Source organism: Bos indicus, chromosome 12, assembly GCF_029378745.1.
Source record: "Bos indicus isolate NIAB-ARS_2022 breed Sahiwal x Tharparkar chromosome 12, NIAB-ARS_B.indTharparkar_mat_pri_1.0, whole genome shotgun sequence".
Lineage (NCBI taxonomy): Eukaryota > Metazoa > Chordata > Mammalia > Artiodactyla > Bovidae > Bos > Bos indicus.
Window position 1 is genome coordinate 79,487,233 of NC_091771.1, and position 22,985 is coordinate 79,510,217.

The window sequence follows — 22,985 nt, forward strand, 5'->3', positions numbered from 1 at the left end:
TACAGTTGGGAAGAAGACAGACACCTTCATGTTCTTTACTACCTTGTTGGTCAAACCACACCAGAGTAGTACTGGTTGCCAAACCATATTGGATGTGGCTTGAGAAATCAGCTTATATACAGTCCAAATTTGAAACTTTAAAATTGTCACTCCTAGACCACAACAGATGGACAAAGGAAGAAGTGGGACGTGGTCACATTTTGGACCAACAGCATCGACCTTTTCAGAGGGCAGTGAGTCATCTGCCATCTGCAACCTGTGGCCTTCCAGTGCTGCCAAGGCACCAGGTCAAGATTCCAGTTTGGAGTTTCTACATTGAAACGAAAACATTCAGCAGGTTGCTATTTGTGGTTTTTATCAAGTACCGATGAGCACGCTAGACCTACCCGCCCTGCTGAGGGATCCAGCCAACAGAAGGCCATGGCGCCCGAGGAAAGTAGACTTGGTACGTAAGATCTGATTTCTTACAAAATGAAAGGTCTAAGATTCGGGAGGCGGGCTGCCCCGCCATCCGTGAGTATGTTGGCTTCTTTGGGGACTCTCCTCAGCACCAGGAGACCAGCCCCCTGCGTTTCCCTTTGGTTTGAGCACTAGGGACATGAGAGCCACTGGAATGAGGTCCCATTCCAGTCCTCGCCTGGGTGCAGGTCTGGTGTGTGGATGCTGGGTTCTGGAAAACAGACAGGTCAAGCTAGTTTGAGCTCAGAACCAACCCGAAGTGGCTGGGCACCAAGAAACGGGAGTTTAAATTTGTACACCCCTCATTTATGTATTTTTGCAGTGCCTGCGCCTCTCCGTTTGCTGGTTTCTCTTGTTGAGGAGCACAGGCTCTGGAGTGTGGACTTCAGTCCTCGCGGCACATGAGCTTAGTTGCTCCGAAGCACGTGGGTCTTTCCGGACCAGGGATCGAACCTGTATCCCCTGCACTGGCAGTCAGACTCTTAACCACTGGACCACCAGGGAAGCCCCACCCCTTTTAAAAAAAGCAATTTTAGTGTACATGTTTAAATGAGTATTTTTTTTTTCATCTAACATTATTAACCCCTTATGTCACATCATTTTCAATCCTTACCAATTCCTGAGTCAGGCACTTCTATTGCCCCCATTTCTCAGATGAGGACACTGAAGTGCAGAGATGTGCAGTAGATAGGAGCCTCTTCAGTCTCTTAGAGAGCCGGTCACTGGCCAAGTTGGGACTGGAACCTAGACTTGCTGGATTCAAAGCCAGTTTAGACGAGGACTGTGACAGAATTTCATGGCCCTCTTTTGGTATCTAAATGAGCCTGTGTTTTGACCTTACATTTGCACTTCTAGGATTTATCCTAAGGGACTACTCAGACAAGTGCTCTAAGATGAATGTTCTCTGATATTCATATACAGCTGTCCCATTGCTAAATTCTGCTCTCTTATTAGATCTTTTCATAGCCTGCATTTGTTCATTAGTTTACTTGGTTATTAGTTGTTTTCTAACCGGAATGTAAGTTCTATGTAGACAGGGAGCTGTTGTCTTCATTACCTAAAATAGTATCTGGCACATGAAGAGTGCTCAGTAAATATCTGTTGAATAAAATGAGTGAATTAATAGCAAAAAATTGGGGGAAATTTAAATCTTAATCATAAGGGGATTGATTCGATAAATTATGGCATACCCATGCAACAGAAGACTCTGTAGTCATTACACATGATTATGTAGATTGTCCTGTACAAAAGGTATTCCCTACCTGTCGTGTGAACAAGACATGGGATCTTGCATGTGTATATGATCCCTGTATTGGCCAGGACTCCTGGTAGCCAACTACAGAATCAACTGAGTTTAAACAGAACACAAATAGTTGATTATAGGCTGTTGGGTAAATCAGAGTCTATAAAATATGCAAAGAGGAGTTCTATACACAGAGCACAAGATTGGAAGCATGGCATCTGAGTTCATCCTCATCTTGACTGCTGACTAGTGTGGAATCTCTGGATAAATCCCACATTCTTCAGACAGTCGTGGGTAATAATACCTGCGCTGCCTACACGTCAGGAGTGCTGTGATGGCAAATGAGAGACAAGTCCTTTGAACCGTGTATGCCCGTACATCATTGTTTTCAAGGGACTTTGGATGTCTGAGCACACAGACACCATTCCAAAGCCATATTGCTCAGCATTGGAACACACTGGTTCTCTCTAGTAACTCACTGCACGTCGCTGAGCAGTAAGTTGCCCTGTGGCAGTGATCTTGACAAAAAGGCAGGTAGTTCCAGCAGTCGTGTTTGCTAAGTTTGTCCTAAGATTGTCTTCTGGGTGACTGCAGCCACTCTCCCTATGGGGGCAGCCTGTGCCTCTACTTGGAGCCTGTCCTTTTCTCGAGGTTCCCTGTGCTTGTCGTCCTCAGGGAGCTTGTTCTTCTCATCCCTGGGATCTACACTGTGCTGGCCACCAGGCTTGGCTTCTTCCCTGGGAAGTGAAGTGAAGTGAAGTGAAGTTGCTCAGTTGTGTCCAACTTTTTGCGACTCTGTGGACTGTAGCCTGCCAGGCTCCTCCGTTCTTGGAATTTTCCAGGCAAGGATACTGGAGTGGGTTGCCATTTCCTTCTCCAGGGGATCTTCCCGACCCATGGATCAAACCCAGGTCTCCTGCACTGCAGGCAAACTCTTTACCGTATGAGCCACCAGGGAAGTTCTCTTCCCTGGGAGTCCTCCTCAATCTCCTTAATTATTGCCATGAGAGCTGACACCTAGAGCATCAGCATTTGGAGTCAGTGTCAGCTGATGTAGAGCAAAGGCTGGATTCAGTGAGCTTTTTTTAGAATATAAATTATTTATTATTTTCTTTATTTGGCTGTGCCAGGCCTTAGCTGTGGCATTCAGGATCTTCAGTCTTCATTGCAGCATGTCGGATCTTTAGTTGTAGCACGCAGGTTCTTTGAGTTGCGGCGTGTGGGATCTAGCTTCCCAACCGAGGATTGAACCCAAGCCCCTGCGTTAAGAGCACAGAATCTCAACCACTGGACCACTGTAGAAGTCTCCTGCATTCAGTGAGCTTTTAAATTTCATTATAATTCTGTTTTTTGTGTATTCTCTTTATATATGAAAAACAATCTTTGATTCTCATTGCCTATCTGTCAGTAGAGGAAAATAGCATTGAGATTTGACAGGGGATTTGAACTGACACAATGAAGGAGTACGTCAGTGTGTCTGAAACCAGGCATTTGTTGCAAGGGCGGGGGCGGGGAGCGGGGGTGGTTCTCCATTTCCTCTATGTCCAGAAGCCTTTCCTGGCAGAATGTCTAGCCCACGAGACTCTTCGTCTTCATCTTGCATGAAAGCTGCGATTTGGTTCTGACGCACGGGTTACAGGAGCCTCTGAGCGTCCACACAATCTGTTATGCTAAATCACACCTGGTGTCTGCACAGAGAAGGCTCTGGCAAGCGTCCCCACCACTGGGACCCAGGCCTCTGACTCTGACGCCAAGACATGGCAGTGTTGCAGGGGGCCTTCCGAGAGCCTGGCTCACCGGCACGGCAGATTAACCTGCTTGTTCTCACGTTAAATGCTTTATGAAAATTCACCGGGTGCAGAAAGAGGGAAGAAAACCCAAGTGGTTCCACAGTGAGCCTGCCTGGCACCAGTGAAGGAATGAAAGTCAACGTGAAGAGCTGGCAAGAGGAAAAGGTGTAAAACGCAATGAAAACCAAGTGTGGCAATGCCAGCCATTGCATTGTTTTATTAGCATTTTCTCAAGGAAAACATTTAATTATAGAAGATCTAGTGTCCGTGAGCTAGGGAAGATGACGCTGGGCTTTGCCACTCTCTCCATGGTTTCCATTTTGTGGAGTAAAGTCAGCAGAGAGAAACCTCCATGCAGCCTGGTCCTTGAAGAAGGGTTCTTCACTGTAACCAAAGCTTAGTTTTCATAGGGCAGAATCTGCCTTTTGAAAAATAGAATATTCTGGAACTTCCCTGGTGGTCCAGTGGTTAAGAATCTGCACTTCCACTGGAGGAGGTACGCCTTCAATCCCTGGTGGGCAAACTAAGATCCCGCATGCCCCACAGTGTGGCAAAATAATAAAAACAAAATTATAGAAATAACAATAGAATCTTCTGATGGCTATCATCACCCTCCATTCTTTCAGTTTGCACACTGTATTTTTCTTTTCTTTTTCTTTCCTTGCTGATTTCTCTCTTTTTGGCTGTGCCTCACAACTTTTGGAATCTTAGTTCCCGAACCAGGGATTGAACTCAGGCCCCATCAGTGAAAATGCAGAGTCCTAACCACTGGACTGCCAGAGAATTCCCTTCCTCATTGATTTTAGAATAAAATAAAATGTATAAGGAATAAGATGGAAAAGTTCTACCCTTTAAAATATAATACTTTTACATCTGCTACCCAAAAGAAAAAAACTCTTTCTGAATTACCACTTTCTTTGGGAAATAACTAGGAAGCGAGACAAGCAACAATAACAAGCCATGAAAAATAAATGATCGGCTACTAAAAAATGAGGTTGCGAGTATACATTTGAGCAACAGAAATCAAAAGAAACAAAGGTAGAACCAATGGGTAATATTGTGTGGGGAGTTTTAAAATTCCTTTTAGCCGTGAAGCCTCACTACCTTAAAAGCGGTTTGTGAGAATAGTGAGTTTAACGTACTGCATGGAATACTTCTTTACATTCTGTTTCTGCCATCCCAGAGCTTATTCAGTTACTTGATTTCTTCATTCATAGTTGCCAGGAGGATTAATTAACACTAAGGAATGGAAAGAATCCTGTTTGGGATGCTCTTCTGCCACGGGGGTAGAGCTTTCTGCCCAGAATAGGAGTCAAGACCTTGAACCCATAGCCAGCTCAAATTCCCATTAGCTTAGTCTGTTTAATTGCACGGTTGTTTGTACCTTATCATTAGACATTTATACTTCTGTCTGTAAGCTTTTATAACTTCCTACTTATGGAGACAAGATCCTTCGTGTCAGCACCTTAGCAAAGTGATATTGAAGGACTTGGCACTGACTCAGGCAGTTTTGCAGCCAAGCTCCATCCTAACCTGCCTTAGTGCAGCCTCACAGAGAAAAAGCCCCACCTGCCTCCAAAATTTGGTGATGGGCAGGGAAATGAATGTTTTCTTCCATATAATTAATTAAAGAAAGTTGAAGAAGTTGAAGTTGAGTCACTAAGTCGTGTCCGACTCTTGCGACCCCATGGACTATAGCCCACCAGGCTCCTCTGTCTTTGGGATTTCCTAGGCAAGAATACTAGAGTGGTTGCCGTTTCCTTCTCCAGAGTATCCTCCCGACCTAAGGATCGAACCCTGGTCTCCTGCATTGCAGGCAGATTTTTCACCGACTGAGCCATCAGGGAAGCCCCATAAATGAAGAAGCATTGGCTTATAAGAAAAAACTGTTCTTTGTTTTTTAAAAAAGATTAAGCATTCTTCACTGAGTTATCTTTTCTCCTTTGTCAAAGTTCAGTTGACTATATTTGTTTGGGTGTGGTGCGTGTTTTTCTGGACTCTCTATCCTTTTTTAAAATCTTTTTTTAAATTGGAGTATGCTTCCCTTCTAGCTCAGTTGTAACGACTCTGCCCGCAATGCAGGAGATCTGGGTTTGATCCCTGGGTCAGGAAGATCCCCTGGAGAAGGAAACAGTAACCCACTCCAGTATTCTTGCCTGGAGAATCCCATGGACAGAGGAGTCTGGCAGGCTACAGCCCATGTGGTCTCAAGAGAAGGACATGACTGAGCGACTAAACTAGCATAGTCACTTTACGATGCTGTGTTAGTTTCTGCAGCACAGCAGAGTGAATCAACTTCTGTATTACATACACCCCCTCTCTCACAAGCCTGCCTCCCTCCCCTCCCTCCCACACCTCTAGATCATCACAGAGCGTGGAGCTGAACTCTGTGCAACACAGCAGCTTCCCACTGGCCATCTACTTTACACATGGTAGGGTATATATGTCAGCGCTACTCTCTCAGTTTGTCCCACCCTCTCCTTCCGCACCATGTCCACAAATTTGTTCTCTTCCTCTGCGTCTCTACTCCTGCCCTACAGATAGGTTCATCAGGACCGTAAGAAAACTGTTTCTTGATATTTACATTAAGACCGTTTGGATCCCTTTCTAACCATGGATCTCACTGTTGGCTTGAGAGGTAAAGGAAGTCATCGGCCAGAATATGTTGGCATCACAGTAAAACTGCTCAGGCCAGGATTCAGGTGACATGGCTGTTACCTGGTGCGTATGTGGAACCACGGCAAGGCTGCCTCATTAAACTATGAACCGATCGCTCTCAATTTATTGTTAAAAAAAAAAAAGAATGTAAGACCCGCGGCCCTGGCCTGTGTGGGGAATCCGTGACACCTGTGGCAGGCAGCACCGGATTCATCCTTATAAGGAAGCCAGGTAAGGGCAGAGTCCTTTGATGACACGCTCTCCTTTCACTTGTTTACTTTTATTCTCCCACGCAGACTGCAGCCCAGCAGGAGGGCTTTTAAACCAAAACAGTTAATTACCTCTTCCAACCCAACACAAACAGAGTCCCTTGAGAGGGAGAGGGCAGCTTTGCTTGGGGCTGTGCTTTGCACAAGGTGGGCAGGAGGCCACCTTCTCCGACAGAGGCCAGGTGGGGAGAGACCAATTAGAAGGGGCGGGGAGGGCGGCGGGCTGGCCCTCCCGCCCCACGTGTACTTTCCATTTCGCTTTCAAGGGCTCTCAAGGTACTGTGACACCCCTCACTCAGATCCCAGAATGTGTACAAACGCCCATTCCGAAGGCAAAAACAGTGGCTCTGGGACCCGAGACCCTCTCTCCCTGGAAGCGCGTGCCCCCACCCCCTAAACCGAGCATGCGCAGGGCGGCCTCAAGCAGGATCCTTGTCTTAGTGCTCAGGGGCTGCAGGGTGGACCTTCTCGCAGTCCAGGCTTGAGCACCGGACAGCTTCTGCTGTGGAAGCAGAACTGAACTGCCATGATTATTATTATAATTATTACTTTGGCTCCACCACACGGCACGTGGGGATGTTAGTTCTCAGATCGGGGATGGAACCTGTGCCCCCTGCAGCGGAAAGCTTGGAGTCCTCACCACTGGACCACCAGGGAAGTCACCCCTGAATTGTGACCCTTGTCCCACCCACCCCATCACCCTTTCCTCCCCCGGTGGAACAGGGCCTCCTGAATCCTGGGCTCTCCTCTGCCGGCTTGGGAATCTCCTGGCTTTTTGTCCGTCTCCTGGCACGGACCCTCCCCTCCTAAGGTCACAGGTACTGATCATCCGCCCTTTTATGCACTCACTCTTCCTGCCTCTGCCCTTTGCCCTTTGCCAGCTCTCTGCTGGGTCATCCCTTCTCCTCTGCACCTGCAGAAACCCTTAACTGCCCCGCCTCTGCTCTCAGCCCACAGTGTCCCCTCCTGCCTCTGAGTCCCACATCCTAATGTCTGTGCCACTGACTCGAACTGTTATTTCACTTCTCATCCTATGGGCCTTGTGACCCTGCCACTGGGTGATACCTTCCTGCATTGATTTACATGTCAGTATAAAGTGACTTGCTTCCCAGGTGGTATTAGTGGTAAAAAAGCCGCCTGCCAAAGAAGGTTAGACGAAAGAGACGCAGGTTTGATCCCTGGGTCAGGAAGATCCCCTGGAGGAGGGCATGGCAACCTACTCCAGTATTCTTGCCTGTAGAGTCCCATGGACAAAAGAGCCTGGCGGGCTACAGTCCATAGGGTCACAGAACAGACATGACTGAAGCAACTTAGCATGCGTGTATAAAGTGACATGTGTCTTTTGCCTTCCTCCACGCTTGTCCACAGCATGGTGGATAACATTTGACTGATTCCTATCCTACTTGTTAAGAAATTTTAATTGCTCCAGATCATGGACATTGGGTCGAAATGTGAGAATCATATTCAGGAAATGTTCTTTTCAGAATCACAAGCAGTCATTTTTTAAAAAGGACAAACCCTATCAGTTATCTAAATGTTTTCATGGCATCACTGACTCCATGGAGATGAGTTTGAGCATGCTCCGGGAGTTGGTGATGAACAGGGAGGCCTGGTGTGCTGCAGTTCATGGGGTCTCAAAGAGTTGGACAGGACTGAGCGACTGAACTGAACTGGAATGTTTTCAAGTATCTAGAAGCTTGGTCTTCAGTACATAAAACACCTCACGTGTGAGACATTGTAGAGTTGCCCTCCGGATCCTTCCCATCGTGGAGACGTGGCCGCTGCCCAGCACCCCCTCACCCCCGGGAGAGAGCAGTCACAGCCCCCGTTCCTCCCTCCTCCCTCCAATAGTCCACTTGGAACAAATCTCATGGCTCCCTGTGCCCTGCTGCACAGCTGGAACACAGAAATACCACAGCCCTTCTGAGGCTAAGAACAAGCAGTGAGTGAGAACAAAGCAAATAATGAGTGGAGAGAGCTGTGAACTTGCAGATTCCAGAGCTCCAGTCACATGAGTGTGGTCGCTGTTCTTGACATTGAGAAAGGCTATGCCAGCCTTTAGTAAGCAAATACTTTGTTTTTTCAGAGTGTTGTGTGTAAAGTGTACCTCAAAGCCTCACTATTAAATCTCAAAGTTAATAAGAAACGTTAAAAACACAGCTCTGCCCATGCAGGACACCTTCTCAGTACTAGCTTGACATTTCCCTATGGGTGTGGGTTTGAGGTCCCTCAGAGGCTCATGGGGCAGTCTGGCAAGGTCCTCAGAAACACACACGCACACACGAGGCCTGTCATGTAGAGTTGAGGAAAATCCACTCGGAGCAGGTGGGGAAAAGTGTAAGTGAAGTGAAAGTGAGAGTCACTCAGTCGTGTCTGACTCTGCAACCCCATGGACTATACGGCCCATGGAATTCTCCAGGCCAGAATACTCAAGTGGGTAGCCTTTCCCTTTTCCAGGGTTTCTTCCCAACCCAGGGATTGAACCCAGGTCTCCCTCTTCCTGACCCAGGACTTGAACTGGGGTCTCCCACATTGCAGGCGGATTCTTTCCCAACTGAGCTATCAGGTGGGGAAAGGGCAAAGTGAAAGAGGAAGAGCTAGCAGAATGGTGATGTGGAATGGACAGGGCCTTGGGAACGGGAAGGCCAAACACCAGCCCCTCTCCAGTCAGGGGCGAGGGCAGAGCTGAGCGAAGAGTCCCAGGGGAGTAAGCGCCTTCTTTCCACCTGAGTTTTTTCTTTCCAAGGAATTTTCATTGTATTTTATTGAACGATGAGGACTGAAACCACAAAATAAAACTATCACAAGCCTCCCTACCTCACACTGAATACAAATGTGTAGACTGAAAGTATATCAAAACTAAATGTTAAAGTAAAAACTGTAAGACTATTAGAAGAAGACATAGGTGTAAATCTCCGTAACCTTGGCTTAGGTAATGATCACAAAATGATCACAGACGTACAAGCTACCAAAGAAAAAAACAGATGAATTGGACTTCAGCAAAATTAACTTTTGTGCATTATAAGACACCGTCAGGAAAGTGAAATGACAGCCTACAGAAGGGGAGGAAATATTTGTGAATCATAGATATCTGATATGGATTTACTATCTAGGATATATAAACATTTATAATCTGACAATCAAAAGACAACCCATTTTTAAAAATTTAAGACTAGATATTTCTACAAAGAAGGTATAGATGGTACTTGACTTACAGTGGTCCACCTGGTGGGAAAGCAATACACATTCAATGAAAACCATAGTCTGAATATTGAATTTTGATCTTCCCCTGGTCAAGTGTTACGTGATCTGATCTTCTCTTGTGATCCTGGGCAGTGACAGTGAAGCACAGCTCCCAGTCAGCAAAGTGGTCTTGAGGTCGACCATCGATACAGTTGCAACCCTTCTCTACCCAGACAGCCATTCAGTTTTTCACTTTTAAGGACTGTAGTCAGTAAATTACATGAGATATTCATGTTTAGATGGTTTTGCCCCATTGTAGGCTAATTTAAGTGTTCAGAGCACGTTTAAGACAGGCTAGGCTGACCTTTGATGTTCGGTAGGTTAGGTGTATTAAATGCATTTTCAACTGATAATATTTTCAGCTTGCAATGGGTTTATCGGGACGTGACTCCATCATAAGTCAAGGGAGATCCGTGTACTGATGGCCAGTAAACACATTAAAAGATGCTCAGTATCATTAATCATTCGAGAAATGCAAATCAAAACCACAGTGAGATACCTTATTACACCCACAGGAATGGCTATTATCAAAAACATACAAAATGAAAAATAAGTGTTGGCAAGGGTGTGGAAAAATTTGGAACGCTGCTACATTGCTGATGAGAATGTAAAATGTACAGCCACTATGGAAAACAGTTCGGCAGTTCTTCAAAAAGTTAAATGTAAAATTACTAAATGGTCCAGCAATTCAACTCCTAGGTATATACCCAGAAGAATTAAAAACAGAGACCTAAAGAGCTACTTGTATGCCAAAGTACGCCCTCATACACATCCTGAGCCTTTTCAGTCCTTTGAATGGAAGCTGATTTGGCTTCCATTTTGGAACCTGTTTTAAAGAATCTCTCATAAAAAACACATCAGAAACTTTGCTGTACTGAAAGCTACAGTTTCAGAGCAGAGTGCCTAGAATGTAATAACTTGTGGGATGAAATCAGTAAATGAACATTTTCCTCATTTTTTTATTGTGATAAAGTACACATTGCTTAAAATTCAGCATCATACTCATTTTTTAAACCATGTGTTTCTTTTTAAAAAATATTTATTATTTATTGGCTCTTCTGAGTCTTTGTTGCTGGATGAGGGCTTTCTCGAGTTGCAGTGAGGGAGGCCTACTTGCTAGTTGCGGTGTACGGGATTCTCATTGTGGTGGCTTCTGTTTTGGAGCCCAGGCTCTGGGGCTCACAGGTTTCATTGCCTCGTGGCACCTGGGATCTTCCCGGACCAGGGATTGAACCCGTGTCCCCTGCACTGACAGGCAGGTTCCTAACCGTTGGAAAGCCCCATCATAGCCATTTTTAAGTGTACCATTAAGTGATTATTAAGTACATTCACATTGTTGTCCTTTTGTAACTGGCTTATTTCACAACTCAGTGTCTTCAGGGTTTATCCATCTTATAGCATGTGTCAGAATTTCCTTCCTGTATAAAACTGAATAACATTCCATTGTATGTATTAAACACATTTCACTTGTCCATTCTTCTGTCTGAGTACCTGGTGGCTTAGACAGTAAAGAATCTGCCTGCAATGAGGGAGACCTGAGTTCAATTCCTGGGTTGGGAAGATCCCCTGGAGAAGGAAATGGCAACCTACTCCAGTATACTTGCCAGGAGAATCCCATGGACAGAGGAGCCTGGTGGGCTACAGTCCATGGGGTCAAAAAGAGTCAGACACAACTGAGCGACTAACACACATTTTTCTGTCAATAGACTCTTGGGTTGCTTCCACATTTTAACTATTGTGAATAATGCTGCTATAAAAATGGATGTACAAATAATTTCTTGGAGATCTGCTTTCAGTACTTTGGGGTGTATACCCAGAAGTGAAATTGCTGCATCATATGTTAATTCTATTTTTAATTTTTTTAGTAACTGCCTTATTATTTTCTGTAGCAGCTGTACCTTTTTATACTTCTACCAGCAGTGCACTAGAGTTCCAGTTTCTCCACATCCTCCCCAATACTTGTGTTTTTCTGGGGGTTTTTTGATAGTAGCCATCCTAATGGATATGAAGTGGTATCTCAGTGTAGTTTAAATTTGCATTTCCCTAATGATTAATAGGGCTTCCCTTGTGGCTCAGCTGGTAAAGAATCTGCCTGCAATGCGGGAGACCTGGGTTCGATCCCTGGGTTGGGAAGATCCCCTAGAGAAGGGAAAGGCTACCTACTCCAGTATTCTGGCTTGGAGAATTCCATGGACAGTATAGTCTGTGGGGGTCTCAAAGAGTCGGACACAACTGATCGACTTTCAAAAAAAAAAAAAATGATTAATAACTGTGGTTTTGGAGAAGACTCTTGAGAGTCCCTTGGACTGCAAGGAGATCCAACCAGTCCATTCTAAAGGAGATCAGTCCTGGGTGTTCATTGGAAGGACTGATGCTAAAGCTGAAACTCCAATACTTTGGCCACCTCATGCGAAGAGCTGACTCACTGGAAACGACCCTGATGCTGGGAGGGATTGGGGGCAGGAGGAGAAGGGGACGACAGAGGATGAGATGGCTGGATGGCATCACCGCCTCGATGCACATGAGTTTGGGTGGACTCCGGGAATTGGCGATGGACAGGGAGACCTGGCGTGCCACGATTCATGGAGTCACAAAGAGTCAGACAGGACTGAGTGACTGAACTGAATGATTAATGATATGGAGTATCTTTTCATGTGCTTATTGGCCATTTGTCCATCTTCTTAGGAGAAATGTCTGTTCAAGTCCTTTGCCTATTTTTGAATTGGCTTGTTTGGGTTTTTTGGTGTTGAGTTTTAGGAGTTCCATATATGTTCTGAATATGTCTTCTTTTATCAGATATATAATTTGTAAATATCTTTTCCCATTCTATGGGTTGCCTTTTTATTCTCTTGATAGTGTCTTTATTCTGTTAAATTGATTTTCTTCTGTTGATGTACAACATCTAAAAATTTTCATGAAGTTCAATTTGTTTATTTTTCCTTTTGTTACCTGTGCTTTTGGTGTTATCAACAAATGAAATTTTAAGCCAGTTCAGTCCAGTCACTCCAGTCACTTAAACTCTTCAAGATCCTGTGGACTGCAGCACACCAGGCTTCCCTGTTGTGCCAGGGAACTTATAGTATGTTCAGTATTGCTGTAGATTTTCTTTTTTTGAAAATAGACAAACCTTGGGATTTCCCTGGCAGTCCAGTGGTTAAGATTTTGTGCTTCCATCACGGGGGACATGAGTTCAACCCCTGATCAGGGAACTAAGACCCCACATTCTGCATGGTTCAGCTCACAACAAAACAAAACAAAAAAACCTGGGTAAACCAAGATTTTTTTCCATGTGGGAAAAACAATGGGCCAGAAAATTCAACAGTATCACCTTACCCGAAGAAACACTACCAGGTTGCAGTAATCAATGAAAATTTGTCTTTTTTTCTAATACAGTCAGTACAACAGTCTCTGTGATTATGATATATTTATCAGAAAAATACAATAATTTACTAATGATGACTTGTTTATGTCACAGGCACTTCTGTTTTCTAATATTAATGTTTAAAAAGAACTTACACGGAAAAGAACATCCTTACATGGAACAATGCATCAGAACCTTTTATTTTAAACCAATCGATCTCAAAATTTTCCAAAAAATCATTTCATATAGATGCTAATCTATAGCTATAGATGCTAATCAGGGCCTTCTGCCCCAAATTTGTTCCAGTCCATGCTTATGACATCATTTGATGAATTAGACAAAATGGAAGTGAGGTGAATTGGACAAATTCAGAAAAGACAATTCACTAGTGTTTCTGGGTATGTGGTGTGGTGATTTGCCTTTTGTAGGATAAGAATATTAATTGTTCGTTTAAAAAATTCACACAGATTAAGCATCTCTCTGGAGCTGGGAACCCTTCTGTATTACTTAATTCCCAAATCTCCTTTCGACCACATGGCTTTTCCTCTGCTCCTGTTGCGTTCAGGGTTGTCTTGGCGATTTCCTCTGAAAACAAACTATAGGTTAACAGACAAGGTTCAAGGGGTGGTGGAGGGCGGGTAGGAGAAGAGAAAGGTGCTAATTCAGATGTTATGAAACTGTGATGATGCTATTATTTAAGACACTTATTTGGGTGTGTTTATACTTTGTAGTTTTATAAAGAAGCCCAAGGGGCTCCTCCTGGTTGTCACCATCCTCCTTGCACCTCGGGTCCTGTCTGTCTCTTCCTATCCGACAGAAGAAGTGACGCCGCTCTAATCCCTGCAAGTTTGGAACTAATGAACTGACTGCTGAGCTGCCGCCACGGAGCTTGGTCCCAAACTGTACTGTACTTCACACTCGATTTATTCTCCAGATGGCGAGACTGTGCCGCCCTGCCGCGAGGGACCACCTCTTCCACTGGAGTGTAAAAGTGGACGGATGTTGTTTTCTTTGCAGATTTGATCATTCTGAGCTCGAAACTTGTGAGGATGATTAGTTATTAGCTCTAATGGGTGCCAAGTGAACCAACTGCACGCATATTTTCTCCTTTCATTTTGGAGTCTGCAGGTCTCGGGGATGGTTGATTTATTCGCTTTCTTACGTCAGCAGAGCGTGTCTCTCTTCCCCAGGTGATACGAACCCGGTCTCTGAAATCATAGCACGCCTTGGTTCCCGGCCCAGACAGAGTCACATGATCCGTCGGCTTATGTATAAGGACAAGTTTATTAGCCCCTGGTCCACTGCACTGAGCAGCCCATGGCACGAAATATCGATTGAAATGTGGGAACTTTGGTAACATCACCTTTTAGACCCGGGGCCTGTGAACATTCTGACCTGTGCCAACTTGCTCTGTGACCTTTGCAGACCCTACCTCTGGAATCAGACCTACTCCAAACACACGATGCTAATTAAGTCTCTGCAAAAATCTAATGTAATTGTTGAGCAAGGCCTTAAATTCATTATTCCCTCTTTTCAGGTTGTCAGGTCTTAGAAGGACGAGTTTATCCTACATTGAGAAATGCTGACCAAGGCCGTCCTGTAGTGTTCACACATTTAGAATGCAGCTCCTACTAAACCTTATTTTGGAAGACCTGTTTTGTTAACAGAATGTAAGACCCCCTCCACCCTTGCCCCCAGGCCCTCAGCCTGCCAAAAATTTCATTTCTTAGTGGCCTTTTTTTGCCTTCATTTCCTTTTCCTCCTTTCTCCAGGGACCACTTACCTCCCAGTAATCTCAGCAGATCATCCATATAGCCCTTCTGAGAAGGTGGTGTCTGCCAGGCCAAGTCTTACTAATCCCCCTAATGAGATGGAACTTGGAAGGATGGTCAGGAACAAACAGGAAAAAGAGAGGGAAAGAGGATGAAAGCGTAAAGGGAGTGAGGTGATGGAGATGAAAGAGATGTAAGAGAGCCGGTAGCAAGAGGTAAGGTCCGTGTTAGAAAGGGAGAGAGAATAGCACGGACAGAATTTCTTTCTTTTCACAACTGGTGGACTGTGGCTCTCTCTAGCTGAACACCCAGAACTAAACCTAATTGTTCTTAGAAACTGCCTTCCTCTCACCCAACAGATGGCATGGGTGTGTTTGCTAGCAAAGTAACATATTTCACCATTAAAATACCAAAAAGAAAAAAAAAATCCACATGCTTGTTGGTTGGTGTAAATTCAGGGAAGTTGTTGGATATTTTAGGATACATAGCAGAGGGATGCACACTTGGTTTATGTAAATTGTCACAAGCAACAGCCTGTTAATAAGGGTGTTGTGTGGCAAAATACCTCCAAAGCGACCATCTTTTTTTGGAAAGGTATAGAATGATGAACTGGAAAGAGCTTGGTTTGAATTCTGAGCCAGAAAGAGGGGGGGAAAAAAGAGTTTAATAAAATGCTGAGTATTCACTGCTCATTATTATAGCATGAAAAGTACTAATCAGATTATGCCTAAAATTGGAATGGGGTACTTCATTTGCAGCCGATTTCACAAGGGCCAAATTTTACTAAGTAAACCAGAATGTGCTGAAACCATGGCAATCTGACTTTAGATAAAAATTATAGACAGGTTTAGAACATGAGCTTTGAACAAACAGTCTCCTTCAAATCCAAGTGAAACGACTAAACAGCTTAGAGGTCAGATTTTGTTTGACCCCAACATTAACGATTTAGGAAGCGGATGTTGCGGGGGATCTTACACGTGCAGATTAAACTGGGAGGATGGCAGTGATGATTCAGATTTGCACTTCATGTGATGTTTCTCCCTCTCTGTCTGATTCACTTCACTCAGTTTGACACTCTAGGTCCATGTGAAATCTAAAAAGAAACGATACAAATAAACTTACAAAACAGAAAGAAACTCACAGACTTAGAGAATGAATTTATGGTTGCCGGAAGGAAGGAAAGGGGGAAGGGATAGTTAGGGAGTTTGGGATGGACATGTACACAGCGCTGTGTTTGAAATGGATCACCAACAGGGACCTACTGTGCAGCACAGGGAACTCTGCTCAATGTGGCAGCCTGGATGGGAGGGGAGTTTGAGGGGAGAATGGATGAAACGTGTATATACAGCTGAGTCCCTTTGCAGTTCACCTGAGACTATCACAACAGTGTTTGTTAATCAGCTATAGCCTGATACAAAATAACAAGTTAAAAAAAAAGCGATAAATAAGTGAAACGCACTACAGCCTAAACACTCTGGTTAGTTCCCTTGCATTTTCCATTCACTCTGTCTCAGGAGACCCTTTCCACACCCGACCTGCCCTTGGCAAACCTGGAAGTTGAAACGTTTCTGAGCTGGAGCCACCCTGAGTTCTAGAGCTGCACCAGGCTTCATGGAGCATTAGCACATCTTGGGTTCTCTGAGGCCATGGATCTAAATACACACAGCCGTCGTTTCTCCCAACAGTCACAGACAGCCTGGGAACCATCCTAGTGAGTTGACTTCTGCTCTTCCCCATCAGGATTTTCTTATTCAGTGATCGTAGCAAGAGGGCACAGTAGAGCAAGTGGAAACATTCTGTCCCTGCAGAACAGCCCACAGCATGGTAGAGCCCAGCCACCGTGGCTGCGTCCTCCCCCACGGTAGCTAGTACAAGCTCTCGTCTAAGCTGGCCTAATTATTAGCAGTCAGATCTCAGTAAATCAGGACTCCACAGAGCTGTCTTAAACTGCTCCCTTGGACTCTGCTTCCGAGCTGACAACCCTAAGCGTTTCCTCACACTGTTTAACTCAGACCACGTTTGGAGGTCTTCCCTGCATCCACCCAGTCGCAGACCTACATCCGTCTGGTTTAAATCTACTGTCCTGGCTGGTCTCCTTGATTGGACTTTGACTCAGTATTGGCTCAAATAATTGTTTTTTTCTCTCCGCTTTGGTTTGTGATTTTCCTAGATAACTATGGCTGTTCAAATGCCCGTATATTGTTAAGACTTTTTTTTTCCCCCCAAGCTACATTCATCAGCAGTGAGAAGCTTTAAAGTTTTATTAGTATCATAAAAACCCTTCTCAAATGAAACTACTTTTGATAACTGTTCATTCTGACAATGAGAATTTGTTGAGGGCTGTTGGCAAGTGGGAGGAATTTGTTTTTGAAACTGAAATTGGCAGGAAGTAATGACCCCAAGTGCTTTCTTCCTCTTGATTTCAGCCCCCACGCCCTCAACGCACTCCTCTCTCCCCAGGCCCTACCCCACCTTCATCACCCCCAACTCAAAAGTCAGTAAATAACATGTTTAATTTTGTACTGTTTTTCTGGGGACAATTCAAATACTGAAGCAGATCTTCAACCTTTCAGCTTTACTTAACTGTGGAGCAAAGCCTGTCAAATCAAAGGGAAAAAAATATGTATTTGTCTACCGCTTCATGAAGGGATTTCCTCTTGGTGATATTATTGCCTTCCATGTGAAGAAGTTGGAGCTTTTTTGTAGCGGGGAGTGTCATTTTCCTGTGAGTGCCTTCTTAATTGAATGTCAAGATTCAACACAGTTGCAAAATAATTTTTAAGTGAATAAAAAGCATGAAGCCTATAGATAGAGAAAAACAAAACCTTATTTTTTCCCTAATGTGAATATGCTGGCAGTCAAGACTACCATTAGTCCATAAGTTATCTAGTTTCTTGTATTTATTAAATAAGAAAATGCAGGTAGAGCACTTAGTACCATGCCTAGTGCTTAGTAAGTGCTCAATAAATGTGACCCAGTAATTATTTTATCTTTCCAATGGAAAAGTAATGCTAATGAGCAAGTGCCTGCATACATGCTCAGTCACTTCCAACTCTTCGAGACCCCATGGACCACAGCTCGCCAGGCTCCTCTGTTCATGGGATTTCCCCAGCAAGAATACTAGAGTAGGTTGCCATGCCCGCCTCCAGGGGATCTTCTTGACCTAGAGATCGAACCTACATCTCCTGCGTCTTCTGTTTTGCAGGCAGTTTCTGTACCGCTGAGCCACTGGGGAAGCCCTAATGAGCAAGATGAGACCACTATTAAATATTTAGAGTTTCACCAGCATGCATTACAATGGCTCTCATTTCTGCTCTAGTCAACTTGAATAAAGTCTGGAAATCAATCACTTGCCCATCATTTCAAACATCATTTACTTGGTGGCTATAGTAGGCACTGTAATGGTGCTCAGACTCTCAACCCACATAAGAATTTCATGATGGTTTGATTGTGTTTCCCCTCAATGGCACATAAGCTAAGGAGATACATTTTATCTACACTTGTAGGATGAAGCTAGATTGAGAATAGTAAAAACTCTTGAAGACTTTGACCTGGGCCCAACTGAAAAGTGTGTGAGGATCAACTCGGTGTCCAGCGGTCTGGCCGAAGAAGACCTGGAGGCCATCCTGCAGTCTCGGGTCCTTCCTTCCAGCCTCATGCTCCCGAAGGTCGAAGGTCCTGAAGAAATCCAGTGGGTGAGTAGCTCATACACTTTGCTTTAATTAAAGACTGGGGAGCGGCTAAGAAGGAGTAGCAAGAAAGGAAGGGTTTGGATGCTTCAGGTTTTGAAAATGCACACACAGAGCAGAGGAAAATGGAACCGAGAAAAAGGAACCAAAAAGACCATATCCTGCATCCAAGGAGAACCTGGCTTTGCCCTAAGTGTTCAACAGAAAACGATCTACACTTGAAATGATGCTTCTGCTGCCGGCACAGATATGTGGTTTAGACAGAACAGCTTCCTCTAGAGCAACCCTGGAAACCAGGTTACCCGGGACTAGAGACAGCTAGGCCCTACCCCTCCACCTGGAAGAGTAGAGATGTGCATGGCTCTTAGGCAGGTTGATTTGAAGTCATCGCGGATGGCGAAAGCACATAAACTGCAAAGGAAAAAAATGAACCTAAAGGAGGAGAGGAAAAGGTCACTCCTTAGGGCAACTGGAGGAAGAGACAGGAAGCTTTTAACTAGTGGTTTTAATTAGCACAGATATTATTTCCTGAACAGTTCCCTAGTTCATCCTTTTTAAATTGCTGACAGGTGTGTTTGTTTCATGACAGACTTTTCAGCCAATAAAACCCTGGCATGTCAAATTACTTAAGAAAACTTTGAAATGGGCTTAATTAGACTATGATTGTTTTCATTGTTAAAGCAGGACCCGGGTTGGGGGGTTGGGTGGGGCTAGATTTTATTTAGGGGTCACTGTGATGCTACAGATCTCTGCTGAATATAGGGCGGTTCCATTGTGCCAGTCAGGGGTGGGGGGCCCATGGCACCAGGTGCTGGAGGCGTGATAAAGGTGTGTGGACAGTGGTTTGATGCCACGTCCGAGGTGACCTCTAAGGTGGTGGCTACAACTGAGTCCTAGACATGACACCCAGACACTGCTCACCTTTTCCGCCCTCGTAGCTGTGTCGGCTTTGTGCTTTCCAGTGCCGTGGCTGCCTGCCACACGTGGGTGGAAGCACTTGAAGTGTGGCCAGTCCAGACTGAGATGTGCTGTAAGTGTAAAACACACCCGGGACTTCGAAGACCTCACAGCACCCTCCCCACACACCCACCACCTGCAAAAAAGAGAATGTAAATCATCTCAGTAATTTTTAATGTCGATGACATGTTGAACTGATAATATTTCAGACATCCTGGGTTGAATAAACCTCTTATTAAAATGAAACTCACCTGTTTCATCCTTCTCTTTTAATGCAGCTACTGCAAAGTTCATAATGACATACGCAGCTGCCATTATTTTTCTGTTGGACAGTTCATCGCGGCGTCTTCTTGAAGACCTGCGTTCAACGGCCCCCGTTTACTTTCCAAACTAGAGTTCTCCTGGGCCAGGTCACCCCCCAGCAGCTGGGAGGTGCTGGTGAGAGAAGGTTCACATCCTCCAGGTCCGACTGATCCGGACGTGTCCTAGGTTGATTGAAATGGAATCTGAAGTCACTGTTCCCTTTTGGATTCTGAGTTAATGCCTATTTATCACCGTTATTACCCCTCATTTGAGAGGGGAGGGCTCACCCCGGCCTTCGGCCACAGCCTCTGTGCGCTGTTTTAAATCCCTGGCTTGTGAGGAAAGTACCGAAATCTAAATAGGATTTCTAGTTAACAGAAGTCTTTGGGGCTGTTTATTTTTTGCTCTCCGTTTGTATTTATGTGAAGCATAAAACCCAGAGCCTGATGCACAACTGAAAGATGGGCTTCCTTGTTTTCTTTTGTGTGAGAATCTCTTACTGGCCTTTTGTCGCTAGTGTGGGTTCTTGTTTGACTGGCACGGCTTATTGGACTATAACAAGCGTGACTCTGCCTCCTTTGTGGCGGGACAATTCTCCCACAAATCCCGAACGGGGTGCATTCTTCCAGCACACTATTGGGTGTGCACTGGAATTGAAAGAATTGCTGAGCCCGGCTACTTCATCTCCTCCCCAATCTCTTTGTGATCTTCCCCCTTCTTTCCCTCCCCCCAACACAACCCCCCCAGTCCCCTCCACCTCGCTGAAATGAACACTTTACCAGGCCGGAAACATTTAATCGTCTCCTTTTGAAAAAATTAATTGAAACTTCTCCACTAGTTACCTTTTGTGTTAGTACTTAATGCAATTTTTTAAGAAAGGAGAGGAGGAGGAGGAGGAGGATGGGCTAGAATATTTAATTTTTAAATGCCCCTCCTGGCTTAAAAACAAAAGGCATTAGAGATTTTTCTCACTAGGAACCAGGGAAGGGGTTGTAAAAGATTTACCCAGTTTTTTACAGGTTTTGTAGTTATAATTATTATCACCAAGAATGGGACAAGTGATGTTTCAAGGTTTTGTTTTTTTTAACAAGAAAAAAAAATCTTTTTTTTGGCTGCACAGGTAATACCACTAATATTTTATCACCCATTTTCTAGCTTCAGTGTGACATAAATTATGTTTTCTTTCCATTCTCGTGGAATACTATATGTTTGTCCCCTGAAATTGTAGCCTTCGCTTCCTCCTTGCTATTTCGGTTGAGTTATTCCTTCCCTTGTAAAGTTGCTAAGGAGGTGATGATGATGGTGTCGAGGAAGGGAGGGGCAGTGGGTGCAACTGGGAATAATTCTTCATTACTGAAAGCTGTGATTTATTTTAGCCTAATTGTAAAGTTACTGCAAATTGCTCAAAAGCTTTTTAAAGATCCCAGTGATTAGATTTTTTTTGGTGGTTGTTGGGGGGAGGGACGCTGCATAGGCAAGGAGGGGGCAGCTAAAAGGGGAAATAACACCTCTAATCCTGCTTCTGGTAAATAGGCTGCCAGCTTTTAAAATGAGTTTCCTTTCTATTAGTCAGAATATTATGCTAAGCCTTAAGCATTAGTTTTTTTATGTTGCCATAGCAGCCCTGTTCCTGCAGGGTGGTGACCTGCCATGATTACAGTACAAAGCTTATAGGGTCTTGAAACCCCCTTTGAAGATGAAAAGTCTTTGATGGTTTATATTTATGCAAATCTCTTAGATATGATTTACCCAACTGAGACTGAATGGAGAGATGATTAAAATTCCCTTTTCCTTTGATATCCATTAATGGCTGAATATTCCTTAAATTTAAAATGGATATATATGTTTTTATCGTTATTTACAAAAATATCTTTATCATACCTGTGTGTGTGTGTGTGTATGTGTGTGTTTTTATCTCCCCACATCTTATTAGATCTAGATGGACATAATAGATTTACAATTTAGAGTGTGGTGGGGTTTTTTTTTTCTCCCCCTTTGAAAGGGGTGGGGGGAGATCTGTGTGAGAGCTTTTGTATGTTTCCAGATGATAGATTTTGGAATTTGGGCTACCCCACTGACAGCACAGAGCTAGCTGTGAACTGGTCTCATGGAAAAAATTGGCGAGCTTTGGTCTTCAAAGAATTAAACTTCCTTTTTAAGGTCTTCCTAGGTAAGCTAAAAAATTATGGAGAAAAACCTCGGAACAAAGGGTAATGTCGCTATAATGAATAATATGGATTCCACGTAGAAGGCTGCTGAACAGTCACACTGATGTCCTTCTGGGTCGGAAACGAAACCAGAATGGCAGGTAGAGCGAGCCTTCATTGTTTTAGGGGCCTGCCACTTGCACAGAACGGAATGGAGGCGAGAGGTCTTAAGTAAATATGTTCTCAAGGAAAGTATTTGAACTCAAGAATCTCTCCTTCCACCTCTAACTCCTAGGCCTCAAATTGCTCCTTCAGGAAAAAAAAAAAAAAAAGATACTGTTTGGGGTTTTACTATTTCATTTTTGGAAACTTTGTTTTCCTCTGTTCTTTTCTTTTTTTTAATTCTTTTATGTATTACTTCCTCAGGTCAAAGACTTAAATACCACTTCTACTCTAGAGCTCAATGATTGTACATTTTTCCCCACTAGTCACTTATGACACTTTTTAATTTTAGCTTTCCGACAAATTTTCATTCTACTTAAAAGACCGAAAACTTGAACAACCTATGAATTTAATCCCTTTTGTGGAAACTGCAATGGGTTTGCTCAGTTTTAAGGTAAGAAATCCATAATATGGCTAATAAGTCAGAATTTTATTTATTACCTGAAAAGAACTTTGGTTTTCAGTCTTGGCATCTGCTTAAAATATTTTTCTAGAAAGATTTATAAAGCACAGTAAACCTTGAGCACCATGTGTTATCTGTAACAACCAAAAACCAGGTTGTGAGCATCTTAGAAAACAAGAAACTGGCTAAGTAGCAAGAAAAAACTTCCTAGTCCTAAGTATTTAAATGAAATATTTACATATTCCTGGCATTAATTTTAATTAATCACTGTAAATTTTTGCTGTGAATTATTTCATTTATAGAATAAGTGTACATGAACATATGTCACCCTTATGAATTAACTCAATTATCCTTTTGTGACAATTGCCATCTACTGGGAAATTTTCAGGCCTGTTTGTAGCAACATTAACTATAATGTCTAATAGCCAAGATTACTGTTTTTGAGTTAGTGTACACACTAATTTGTTCT

General features: G+C 43.8%; 1 protein-coding gene across 12 annotated transcripts in view; it reads left to right on the forward strand.

The window, feature by feature from the left end:
* Positions 1–22,985, forward strand: part of CLYBL (citramalyl-CoA lyase) — a 239,856-nt gene that overhangs the window by 177,366 nt on the left and 39,505 nt on the right. For 11 of the 12 annotated variants that reach the window (XM_019971669.2, XM_070800438.1, XM_070800443.1 and 8 more), the window contains 2 exons: positions 18,302–18,490; positions 22,406–22,507. In XM_019971669.2, the coding sequence (XP_019827228.1) occupies positions 18,302–18,490; positions 22,406–22,507 (291 nt within the window). The remainder of the gene's footprint in view (positions 1–18,301; positions 18,491–22,405; positions 22,508–22,985) is intronic. The other variant, XM_070800437.1, reaches the window with a different exon arrangement.